Raw genomic sequence first — 13,579 nt, forward strand, 5'->3', positions numbered from 1 at the left:
AAGGGGCCCAAAGTGTGCCAAGAAAATATCCCCCACACCATTACACCACCACCAGCAGCCTGAACCGTTGATACAAGGCAGGATGGATCCATGCTTTCATGTTGTTTACACCAAATTCTGACCCTACCATCTGAATGTGGCAGCAGAAATCCAGACTCATCAGACCAGGCAACGTTTTTCCAATCTTCTATTGTCCAGTTTTGGTGAGCCTGTGTGAACTGTAGCCTCAGTTTCCTGTTGTTAGCTGACAGGAGTGGCACCTGGTGTGGTCTTCTGCTGCTGTAGCCCATCTGCTTCAAGGTTGGACGTGTTGTTGGTTCAGAGATGGTCTTCTGCAGACCTTGGCTGTAACCAGTGGTTATTTGAGTTACTGTTGCCTTTCTATCATCTTGAACCAGTCTGGCCATTCTCCTCTGACCTCTGGCACACACAGCACATTAATATTTTTGTCAGACCACTTAAAATCTGTCCTCAAATAAATGAAGACACCGGCAATTTTCTTTTTGCAGTTTTATTATATTAACTGTGGTACAGAAGAAAAGAACAACAACTTCCCACATTTTCTTGTAAACCTCTGAAAGTGCACAACGGCTTTTCTTTGTGTGCATTGTTGGGTCCACTGGAAATTTTGGACATAAAATCTCTTTGAGTTCAGCACCTTTCATTTCCCCACAGGTTCTAACAGTCAACACAGCAATACTGCAACGACAACGGTACCTCAAAAATGTAACAAACATAACAACTAAATCAATATAACAAGTAATCCATCGGCAGAGAGTAAGTAAAAGTAAAGAACAGACGACATGTGACAAGAAAAACTAATATGATTTAACCCCAACACAAAGCTACTCATGCAGACGACGGTTATTTCTTTTGTTGCAAACAGTTTTTTGCCTTTTTTTGTTTTTTGCTGTATAGTAATATCAGTAGATTAAAAAAAAATACAGAAAGTTTAGTTCTCTGGCTGATAAAGACGTTAAAGTGAGAACAATCAAAAGGACTAACTCCAAAGGAAACGGGTTCTCTCATGTCCAAAGGCGGTTAGGATTACCTTTAAACTTATCAGTGATAAATAACTTGCTATTCATAAGAAATCTGCGATGCTACTCTGCTACCTTTCTAAATATATAAGCTTCTTCTTCCTTGCTTTATAAAGCTAACTGAAGGCCTTAGACATTCTAAGGTTTTGCCCTTTTCTCCCTGTGGACTCCTTCCACAATAACATGAGTCAAATTTACAGCGTAAGGATCACTATTAGGTTCAGACATGGGTCGCTGTAACACTGGTTTTCCGGTTTGAAACTGTAGGTATTCAAAGAAGGGCGTATTTTTTATCACAAAGGATGCAGGTCACATTAAATGTCTCTTGCATGGCGCCTACACTGCAGTGCCGTCACTGCTAAATGTAGTGACAAAAACTACATTTACAATATAACAAAGGTAACCCCAATTATTGGAGCACACTGGCCTGAGCGAAGCAGTTGCACTGCCTAGCTGCTGTAGTACCTCCTTAGCTTTAGCTACTTCTAGAAGCAAAAAGACTCCTTAGACAAAGTTTGTTTTCAGTTGGAGGCGGCGGAGTCCTGAGCGGTGTCCTGAGGAGGGTTTGCTGCTGGTGGTGGCGGGCTGATGTTGCTGAATATCAGCTTCTTGATGATATCCGCGTAGAAAGGTCCATAGACTGCCTTGTTGTAGTTCACCAGGGAGACAAACTTTGCTCCCAACAATGCTAGTTCGGGCTTGATGGCGTTCAAGCCAGCTGGTACTTGTTCAAGTTTAGCTTGGGGTTTGGGATCACAGATGAGTGCCATGAAGTACTGATGCACACGATCCTCTGCACACAGAGAGAACAAGAGAAAATAGCAGGTTAGAAAATGCCAAACAAACCTCAGTGTCTCAGTAAAAGAAGAATTTGGGGCACTCTACTCTCAAATGATATGAAAACATCTTTACAATCTGGCACAAGTCTTACCAACGAGAGTGCGGATGGGATTGTCCTCCTGAGTGATGCTGCAGATCTGGCCTCTGAGGGTGGCCTGCAGCGCCGGGCTCAGCGAAGGATAGTTCCTCTCTGTCAATGACTTGTTGAGCTCACAGCAGATCTGAGCACTGACGCCCTCTAGTGCCTCTTCTAGGTTAAAGTCCCTACACATAGAAGGAGAGGAGAATTCTCATTTAGGCTCCTATTTAACCTAAAGAAGATCAGGAATAACTCTGAAAACACATTTCTACTGATGTAATGAAAAAACAGATCTTATAAGTCATTATAATGAGAAACTTCTCAAAGAAATTAGTTAGTATTTTCAAATAACGAGAAGCTTCCTTAAAAATGATGACTTACTTATCTCAATTTAATGACACAGTATCTAAAAAAAATAGTTAGTCTCAAAGTAATTAGCATCTCAAAATAATGATTATATTTAAAATTTTTATTATGTTGTCATTAAATAATATTATTGTAAACAATTACCCAGTATCTTAAAGTTGTAAGTTAGTAACTTAAAATAATAAACTCTCAAAAATAATGTTTTTATATCTCAAAATTATGAGTTAGTGTAATTTTAAAAATATGAGTATCTCAAAATAATGAGTATATTTCAAAAATAATGAGTTAATATCTCAAAATTAATGAGTTAGTATCTCAAACATAATGCCTTAGTATCTCAAAATAATGAGTTCATATCTCAAAATAATGAGTATATTTCAAATTAATGACTTTGTTCCTCAAAATGAGTTAATATCTCAAAAATAATTATTTAGTATCTCAAATAATGAGTTAATATCTCAAAAATAATGGGTATATTTCAAAATAATGTCTTTGTATCTCAAAATAATGAGTTAATATCTCAAAAATAATGACTTAGTATCTCAAAATAATGAGTATATTTCAAATGAATGACTTTGTATCTCAAAATAATGAGTATATTTCAAAATAACAACTTAGTATTTCAAAGTTATGAGTTATTATCTCAAAATAATGAGTTAATATCTCAAAATAATGGGTATATTTCAAAATAATGTCTTTGTATCTCAAAATAATGAGTTAATATCTCAAAAATAATGACTTAGTATCTCAAAATAATGGGGTATATTTCAAAATAATGTCTTTGTATCTCAAAAATAATGAGTTAATATTTCAAAAATAATGACTTAGTATCTCAAAATAATGAGTATATTTCAAATGAATGACTTTGTATCTCAAAATAACGAGTATATTTCAAATGAATGACTTTGTATCTCAAAATAATGAGTATATTTCAAAATAACGAGTTAGTATTTCAAAGTTATGAGTTATTATCTCAAAATAATGAGTTAATATCTCAAAATAAGGGGTATATTTCAAAAATAATGAGTTAGTATTTCAAAATAATGAGTTAATATCTCAAAATAATGAGTTTGTATCTCAAACATTATGCGTTAGTATCTCAAAATAATGAGTTCATATCTCAAAATAATGAGTATATTTCAAATTAATGACTTTGTATCTCAAAATAATGGGTATATTTCAAAATAATGTCTTTGTATCTCAAAAATAATGAGTTAATGTTTCAAAAATAATGACTTAGTATCTCAAAAATAATAACTTAGTATCTCAAAATAATGAGTATATTTCAAATGAATGACTTTTTATCTCAAAATAATGAGTATATTTCAAATGAATGACTTTGTATCTCAAAATAATGAGTATATTTCAAAATAACAAGTTAGTATTTCAAAGTTATGAGTTAGTATCTCAAAAATAATGAGTTAATATCTCAAAATAATGGGTATATTTCAAAATAATGAGTTAATATCTCAAAATAATGAGTTTGTATCTTAAACATTATGTGTTAGTATCTCAAAATAATGAGTATATTTCAAAAATAATGAGTTAGTATCTCAAAGTTATGAGTTAGTATTTCAAAATAATGAGTTAATATCTCAAAAATAATAATTTAGTATCTCAAATAATGAGCTAGTATCTCAAAATAATGAGTTAGTATCTCAAAAATAATTCATTAGTTTCTCATAATAATGAGTTCATATCTCAAAATAATAAGTATACTTCAAAATAATGACTTAGTATCTCAAAATAATGAGTATCTCAAAACTAGAAAACCACTCAGAGAGTGCGGACTTCCACCAAGTAGGTGATATGATGTATAAAATGATGACACTGTACTTAAAAATAATGACTCAGTACCGTTTCTCTTAATTTTGAGACAATAACTCATTATTTCGAGAAAACTTCTCATTATAATGAGTAACAGGATTTTTTCCCCATCACAGTGGTGGAAATGGGCTTCCACAAAAAACCTGCGATAATTACTTGTATGTCTAAATACTGAATGTGGGTTTAAAATGGATAAAGAAAAGTGAACTGACCGGCCGTGCATCCCATCCAGCAGCACACTAATCATCCTCTTCAGGCGGTCAGACAGCGAGGACAGACCCTGGATAGGCCCTCCGATGGTGCTGTAGATAATGAGCAGCACCTCGTTCACCGCCTGACACCGCTGGAGCTGCCACTGAATCTCTCGCAGACGTGTCTCATCAGTCATCCAGGTCTAAAAATAATCAGTTTGGAAAATTAATTCACCCACATGAAATGTTTAATGATCATCAGGACACATGTGACAGTATACACAAAATCAAAAACGCACTCACCTCAGGCAGTGGGCTCTTGTCGTACTCCCATGTAAGTATGCGTAGGAAGGCAGTGTTGAGGACCTGAAAGGGCCCAGGCACCAGTCGCTCTCCTTTCTCCAGACCGTCTTTGGGGGTGATGGCCAACAGCTCCTCCAGTGCTGACTTGATCCACGAGGTGGTGTGCTTCAAAGCATCTGAAGAGGTTTATCACAGGAATACCGGTTGAGGAGTTTGTTCTTAAAGGGACAGTTTGAGTCTTTTGAAGTGGGGTTGTATGAGGTTCTTATCGATAGTCAGTGATGTCAGTCAGCATGAAGAAGCAGGCAGGAGTACCACCACGAAGGGTGCGCAATGTCCTGCTGTGGACGGGGGGAGCTACGAAACTAAAAACATAAGTCAGTTCAAGTGCACGCTATATTTAGAACATTTTCACCACTTCACCTTGCCGTCATACAGCCCTTTCAGATGGGGAACTGAAGCCGTTGCTGTAACAGTCCGCAGCAGTGCATCGCTGAGCTTCTGTGGCGGTACTTCTGTCTGCTTCTCCAAACTTGGAGTGTGCCAACATCGATAGTCAGTGTGCTATGTACAGTAGATGGTCGTACCTTACAAAATCTGAACTGTCCCTTTCAAACACTTTTTGACGATAAACTATAATGGCCTGAGATCATTAGTTGATTCCACTGACCAAATATCTGACTTAAGTATATTTCACCTCACACAGCAGATTACACATTTTGCGAAGACCTGGCAACAGAAATGATAAAACACACAGTATTACAGGCTTTAGAGAAAGTCATGTACTTGTTCACTCACTGGGTGTTTTGTCCAGGATGCTCTGAAATGTTGCCCTCTCATATTCGACACCCTGTCTCTGCAGCACAGGCCTCATAATATTGATTGTTAAGTTGACTACATCCGCTTTCATCAGGTCCAGCACACGGAAGATCTCCCTGGTGTGAAAAAAAAAAAGCCACTGTTATTAAAATGCTCCTTAAAAAAATTGCTAAATGAGAGAACTGCCTCAATACAGTTTTCTTGTGCTGTTTTTAGATGCCTTTCATAAGTATTTAAATACTTTAAACCTATTGTGTGTATTTACCTGAACAGTGTCACAATGTTATCTGAGCTTTCGCGCAGCTTCTTGATTTCCTCGTCCCTAATCGGTGCGCACATCTTGCCCATGGTGGTGATGATGTAAGAAGCAAGTCCTTGGATGTCTACAGCGTCGTTGTCAGCCTGCTGACGAATCAGGTCCATGTCCAGCACCTCCATAATCTGGGTCCGCATCCGATTGGCGCCCGGATTAAGGAATGACAGTAAAATCTGTCCAAAGAGGAAAATGACAATGAGCATCAGTTCATTGTTGTTCTTCTACATATACCAGTCACAGTAAAGGTAATGGTCATAAAGAGAAGCAGATACTGAAGGATCTTTAACTGTTATGTTATGTCTAGTGACGCTGTTAACATCACATCACATCATGCTGTGTGTGCTGACCTCTCTGATCTCCTCCAGTAATCTGATGGCTTGTCCATACTCAGGCGGGTCGTCGTTCAGCTCGGACTCCAGGATGTCCCAAAAGGCCTTGTGGAGGTTATCTCTGACTGCCTTCCATAAGCTAGGAAAAAAAAAAGAGATGAAAGATTTAGTTTAGCGGAGTCAATCATCCTCTAGGAAAACATGTCATGTATGAAATGGGCTTTGGCAAGAATGGTGCACAAAGTATTTGATCAGAGATCTTCACAAGGACCCCTTAGCTCAAAGAGAGACAGAGTTGAGTTCAGCACCAACTCAACTCCCCCCCCCCCCACGTCTGCGCGTGTGCACATCAGAGTCTTTTGCTCAAGTTACAAACAATCCATCGTGACTCACAAGAATGTCCGTACACTGAATCACGAAACAGGTAATTAGCCAGTATGTTTAAATAGTATGTAAATGTTAGCTTAGTGGTTCACCTCGCCAATATAGATAGGTGCTGCACGGTGATTTAGCATTAGCTAGCTCACATGATTGCACAAGAATTCATAAGTAACAGTTAGTTTTGTAAAACTGGACAATTTATATTAGCTAATAATATGTTGGATTCACTTTTTAAAGTGTATTTTCAGACATATTTTCATAAAAAAAAAAGAGAACATAACTTTAATTGTCAAACAAGAATTTGGAGGACCCCTCAAGTAACCCTGAGGAACCCCTTAGGGCCATGGACCCCCTGTTTAAGACCCAGGTGCTGGATAACTGACATCATATTAAGAATTATTATTAAAAAAAATGTCACTACTTTTGTTGAGCATGGAAAATAATTTTGAATTGCTGCAGTTTTTCATGTGAAAGAAGGTTATGTTAAATGTTACATGTAGATATGTAGACTAAAGTGTTTTATATTATTTTGCATTTTATTTTGAATTATTTCATCTCTTTAGCTGAAGTCATTAAACTATGAAGTAGCTAAATAAACTTTACAGACAGTGTCACAATGGCTGGTCATGCCAGGCAGTCATAGACAAGCCCCTACATTATATCCCTGTTGGTGTATTTAAACATGTGACTGATGCTGTTTGTGTTTGTCAGAGGCTGTCGTGAGTTTTGAAGCTGTTCTCGACTTGTTTAATAAGTCGTCAGTGTTTTGGTTTCAGTCGCTTGATGTCTGGGAACAAATAATGGGGTCTCTTTGGATTTCCGCTGTCTCACATTGCTTTGAAAACTCACACATCAGTGTTTCAAGTTTCTGTTTGATGACAACTGTTCTCCTCCAGGAGGTGCACACAAAATTGTCAGTCCTGTGAAACTCTATATTCTATACAAAGTAAAGACACAACAAGCAGCTTGCTTTCTTTCAGGGAAAATCTGTCTAAACTGAGATAATAATAGAGTGTGAAAAGTGTGAGACAACAGCACACACATAGATGGTTTAAAAACATGGACATAGCCACTGTGATGTCACCCAGTGGTTTGCTGCCTTGAGTTTGGCAATTTGGCTTTGCTTATTTTGGAGCCAGAAATGACCATATTTGGACGAGAGGGTGGAGCTGTGGAGGAGCAAGGGGTGACTTTGACTGAGAAGCCGAGGACACCGCTGTGGTAGCAACTTGTCAATCCCAAGGTAGCCTCGCCTAAAGCATATCCTGCTTTGTCATCTATTTTACTCTAAATGGGACCATTATTTACAAAATGAACATCATGCTGTACTGAAGAAGACTTGAAACTAGAGATTGAGACCATAAACTCAATAGGAAAATGTTCACTGAGGTAATAAATCAAGTGAGAAGTAGGGTCATTTCTCAAAGACTTCTACATAATCAAACTTCTTTTTATACCAGTGGGGTCGCCCCCTGCTGGCCATTAGAAAGAATGCAGGTTAAAGCAGCTCCACAGTGGCTTCACTTTTATAGACCCGGAGGCTACCTCGACTTGTTTCATACAATCTATGAGCATAAATACAGCAAAACTTGAATTAATCACAGAAAAAAATAACGCGTCAAAGAAATTAACGCATAAACCTAAGATCTTTTTCAAAGTATACCTGTCCTGAGGTAGGCTGTCCGTCTCTACATGGAAGTTGCGGTTCACTATGATCTCTCGGGCCAAGCTGAGATTGGACAGGTCTCTGGCAGACTCCATGACTTCATCCAGGGTTAAGGTTTTGGGTGGGCTTGCTGTGGGAACCAGATAGCGAACAAGCTTTGTAAATAGATGAATTAGAGTTTAAACAGAAAAAGCAGGAGCATTAAATTGACCGTTGAAGTTGCATGGTGACGGTTGTGAGGTTTCTGCAAGGCTCTGACACCTCAACTTCAAAAATACTTTTGCTGTAAATTGCTTTGTCAAATCAAATTGCTTTTTTAAATTGGTTTTCCCTGTCTCGGGCTTCGAGTGAATTATAAATATTAATTCTCAAAGTTTCGTCTGAGTCATTTTTTTGAAAAAGGAAAACAATCATGGATACAAAGATGAACGCGGTGAGTCAGAGGTTGTCTGGTGATCTTATACAAAGACCACAAAAAGGGCGGGGAGACAAACTCACAGGAGGGCGTGCAATGCTTGCTGGAGGTGTCGCTGGTGAAGCTTTCACGGGAACAGTCCAGGTCGCTGGTCGACGTCATGCTGTCACAGCGCTCCGACGACGACTCCACATCGCTGCCTTGGTCCTCACCGCTGGATGTGGAGGTGGGTCGCTCATCATTTAGAGGCATCTTGGGTTATAGCTGCACATGAGAAGTTGGTTAGCTTGTTGACCACAGCTTCAACAGAAGGATTTCTTAACACTTTGTCTGACTGAACCTGCTCAGCAAATCACAAGTTGATGGATCAAAGTACTTTCACAGAAACAAAGCAACAGGCTTGGAATTTAAGTGGAAAGATTATCATTCCTCCTTTTGTTTGGGAGCTGCTGTTCTTTGTAGTTCCTCACAGAAACAGTAAAACATCTGACATTTGACATCTGGTGATGTTCTGCATTAGTCTATTAGCAACAAATTTCATGGAAAGACCAAAACAAACAATCAATTCTTCTATCAAGTATTGTCTGTGTCGCCAAAGCCAGATATATCTTTCTGTCAGTGGCAGAGGCCACCATTGCTGTCCAAAAAAAACTTTAAAAACGAAAAAATGTGCCACACTGACCAAACATACACCATCATGGTGCCATAGATATTCAATTTAAAAAAAGTGTATTATTCCACATGTAAAAATTGTTTAAGTTTAATTAAAACTACAGTACTAGTAGTTGTTTTAGTGGATTACTTTGCCCCTTTTTTAAATGTAATGACACTATATACTCATAATGTGCTCATTTTAAAGGTCCAACATTGTAAAAAAAAAAAAGAAAAACTAATTTCCATGTTATATTTTAATTGTAAAGTGAGTATAGATGCAATAGAGATACTGTAAAAGGATCAAAACGTCAATCCATTGAGAAATGCACACAGTCCATATTCAGAAACTGTGCCTTTAAACGAGCCCTTAAGACTTCTGTGAAGTTGTGATGTCACAACTACACTACAGACCTAATCACAATGGTTATTTACAATAACTTGCAGGTAAAAAAAACAAGGAAACTATAGCGGTTAAGCCTAAACTCAAAGCCACTGAGGGGCTGCATTGACAGGCTACCTATTAATTAACGCGCTTGCCTGACCAGACTGATTGCTGCTGATCAAGCAAAAACAAAGTCCATTCTTCTTCTTCTTTGATGTGCAATTTATTTCTCACTGTTAGAGTCGTCAATGAAAATCATGCAAACAACCATGAATCTGAGTCCATAAACCATTCAAAAAGGTAAACATTTTCAACAACAGAATAACAACAGAAATAGACAAGTCTGCCAATTTCTACGGTTACAGCTTTACTAGGCTATCTAATTGGACTACTGTCCTTGACCCAATATACAAGCAGGGGAAGGGAGTCCATTTATTGACTGAAGTACGTCTGACTCCACTATGATGAGTGGCGATATGCCCCCTTTTAGTTTATTAGTGTTGGACCTTTTTCCAGTTAACCTATTACGTCACAGACCAAACAATCGACAAGTTTGCTATGGCTAGCAAGCGGCAAACTGGTACCATGGTGGACAACGTTACAGCTCTGTACGTGCTGTATGCTTTACTTTTTATTTTATTTTCTTCTGATGCACATTTAATGCTATGGGTCAAAGCCTGGGGCAGAAACTATGGAGCCTGTGCAGAGCACCCAGGGTTTGGGTCAGATTGCCTGTATACATGCAGGAGCACTTCAACTCCCAATCACATTATCTGGGTGTGTTAGTCCAACTTCGAGACATTCGATTCGGTACGATTTCAGTCGGACTAACAAGTTTAAATGTATTTTAAAAGTGCGGCTTTAGTCAGACTAACACAATTAATCAGTTTTCTCTTGTGTCATGTAAACGTATTGAGTTATTCTGTCTACAAAGGTGGAGATGTCAAGAGCACAGATGCAAAAGAACCCAGAAATGCTGACCAACTAGAGCAGACTGGACTTTTCTGGATGGGGTCTTAAAGAGACAGGCACTAAAACGGAGCGTTTCAGACAGACGGTGAATACAGGTACATTCAGGTAGACAGTATGATGACAATAAAGTGCTTTTTGAAGATTAAACCACGTGAACATGCTCTAGTGGAGAGACAAAATAGATAATGAGCATAACATGGGACCTTTAACGTTTATATCTTCAGTAGGAAAAAAGGGCTTGGGGCTGGGAGCCAAAGACAGAGGGTATTGAGAGACAGATTTACTGTCAATAACAAAACTATCAGCTGCCATGTCCTTTAAAGGGGATGTCTAAAATTTAATTCACTACGAAGAAAACAAAAAGTCTTCACATTAGTTCTACCTGTGCTTGGAGAAAGCGTGTGTCGCTGTCAGTGTGTGAGAGAGCATTTATTTTTCACTTTAGCAGCAGTAGCTGTTGCTAAGGCAGTTAATATGTTGTAACAAAAACACCAGTCACACTCAATAAAACAGCTGGCAGGCCAGTCTCCATGGAAACAGAGATAGCTGCCTTGTTGCACAATTCTGAGTATCAACATCTCGATCTGATGAGTGCATGAAGCAATCTTTGGAAAAACGCTTTATGATTCAGTGTGTGTTTACTGCCACACACTCTCCGAAGTCAGGACACAAACAGAAGCAACTTCCATGACTAGGTTTAAACAAAGCTTGTATTGCTCGAGGGAAAAACGGGACGCTGTGTCCAGGCCTATCTGAGATCATTTGTGTCTCCGGGGCAACATGGGACAACAGAGGGCTTCTCAACCGCCACAACGATCCTGTTACACCTGTCCCTTTGTTGTCTGTCCTCTACGCAAATATGAACACATTAGAATAAGACAGAAAAGACACTATTTGTAAGATACATACGAGCTAAAGCCAAACAGTACTGCGGAAGTTGTGTGCATGTTCTCGCATAACAAACACATACATGCTTGTTAAATAAAAACACAAAAATGCATCTTGTTTACTGTAACACCTCCAGTTAAGTAGGCCTTTGCCCCTCTAATATTATCTTACGGCACTGTATCAGACATACAGTGCTGGCAGGGTGACCCTTGGGTGTTCCTGTCCCTGGTCTCAGTTATCTGCTGCCAAAAATGAGTGCACACCCCCTCTCGCTGCTCTTTTGGTTTAAAGATAGCTCAAGGGGTGAGGGTGGGTGCGGGGAGCGTGTGTGTGACTTCCATGTTCCCCCTGCTCATTCATTACATCATCTGCTAGACTTGACAGCTAGGTCACAGCAATGCAGCAGGCCAATTTTCAGAGATTATCCAGAGTGATGGGAGCAGTGCAGTCCAGAAAACTGATTACGGATTACGGTCTACTCTGTCATCTGCTGCTTCATCATAAGAAATCCTCTTAAAGTAGTCTGCATACTAGATAGAGTTAAGGTAAAAAGCAGTATGCAAAAAACAGAGAGACAAAACATAAACATGTAGGGATTAAAATAATTAGATTGTTTCTTTAACCACACCATACAGCACAGGAATCCAATGTGCTGGTAACAATATATCTGCCTTTATGACTTGCCCAGGTGTTTCTGATCAATGCATGAGGTGCACATAGGCCACATACTGTTACAGTAACTCATGCAGAAACAAAGACAGCCTTCTGGGATCCAGATTCTGCTGCAGTACAATGTAAACAAAGCAGTGGATCACGGAGGCTGGGCTAACTGCACAGGGACTCTCGTCATTGGCTGCAGCTGCCTGTCTCTCACCCCTGTATGGAAAGTCTTTGGTTACACAGCCGTGCACATGGAAAAAAAATTATCCACACACGCGTAAGAAGTGGGTACACGTGATCTGAGCAGCAGACCAAAACAAGAACCCCATGCACATTTAATATAGTAGATTCTGTGTCTATATAAACACCAGACCCTGAACAAGAAGTACAGTTAGACAAAGTGCATTAGGATCTGACAGCAGGTGACGTGTGCAGCAGAGACGTCAAATTCACGACAGTTGTTTACATGATAGCTAAACGACAGTCTTCCTTTCTTAATAAAACGCTCTGACTTTAACAGCCGAGTATAAATCATGACATTGGCTAATTTTACACAGCAGCTACACTTTGACAGTATCGTGCTAGGGGATCCTTCGACGACTGTACCCAAATTTCCGCTTCACAACAAAGCCAAACTCAAAGCTAAAAAAAAAAGTTGCTAACACAACAAGCCGAGTGATTCACGATGTAAAATAGAGTAAAATGAGCTAGTTAAAAGCGACTTTTACCTCATTCAAGTCTCCGGAAGCGGAGACCCAAAATAGCTCAACTCTAAAGGGAAGACTCGTCGTCGTCCTGAAACGCTCGTGGCTCTGTTTAAAGGTCCTTGTTACCCCAGCTGGCTCTTAGGACAAACAGGCGAAACCATTTCATACATAGGGGGCATCAACGGTTGAAGAAAAGCAAACACAAGGTTTATAATCGAATATTCGAGTGTTTCGATAACAAAATGTAGGTTTTAAGCTAGTATACAGACAAGTAAATGCACATATCTAGCCCACGAAATGCAATTTGATATATATTTTTAAAGATTTTTTCCGTGCCGCACCACCCTTGGCAGAAATGGTACGCTCCGCTGTTCTTCTTCACGTGGGCCGTCTTTGTTTACGGATGTGACCTCAGTGGGTTCACAGCAGTGTAAGTAAGTCATGTCTGTTTGATGGACATTGTGGGGACTCAGCCAGCATTCAAAGTAAAATAAAATAAAATAAAATAAAATAGATAAATAAATAAAATTAAATTAAAATTCTAATAATGATAATAATAATTATAATAATAACAATAAATTATTATCGTTATCATTGCTGGCGGTGATGATGGTGGCGGTGTTGTTATTATATTATTTTTTATATAATCATATGATACAATAATAATAATTTAATTCAGACTTCATTGCAGATTCACAAGAGGGTCCATAGCATTGAGAGAAATAGAAGAAAATGTTTGAAATG

At 38.7% G+C, this 13,579-nt stretch overlaps 1 protein-coding gene across 1 annotated transcript; it reads right to left on the reverse strand.

The window, feature by feature from the left end:
• Positions 1-481: 481 nt before the first annotated feature.
• On the reverse strand, positions 482-12,995 carry tcp11l2 (t-complex 11, testis-specific-like 2). Its single transcript, XM_050036555.1, has 10 exons — positions 12,857-12,995; positions 8,656-8,836; positions 8,155-8,287; positions 6,129-6,249; positions 5,731-5,954; positions 5,445-5,581; positions 4,647-4,822; positions 4,365-4,546; positions 1,972-2,144; positions 482-1,833 (listed from the first exon to the last, which is right to left on the reverse strand). Exons 2-10 carry the CDS (start codon positions 8,822-8,824, stop codon positions 1,562-1,564), a joined length of 1,587 nt encoding a protein of 528 aa, XP_049892512.1. The 5' UTR covers positions 8,825-8,836; positions 12,857-12,995; the 3' UTR covers positions 482-1,561.
• Positions 12,996-13,579: the final 584 nt, after the last annotated feature.

Source organism: Epinephelus moara, chromosome 23 (assembly GCF_006386435.1).
Source record: "Epinephelus moara isolate mb chromosome 23, YSFRI_EMoa_1.0, whole genome shotgun sequence".
In the NCBI taxonomy this organism is placed as follows: domain Eukaryota; kingdom Metazoa; phylum Chordata; class Actinopteri; order Perciformes; family Serranidae; genus Epinephelus; species Epinephelus moara.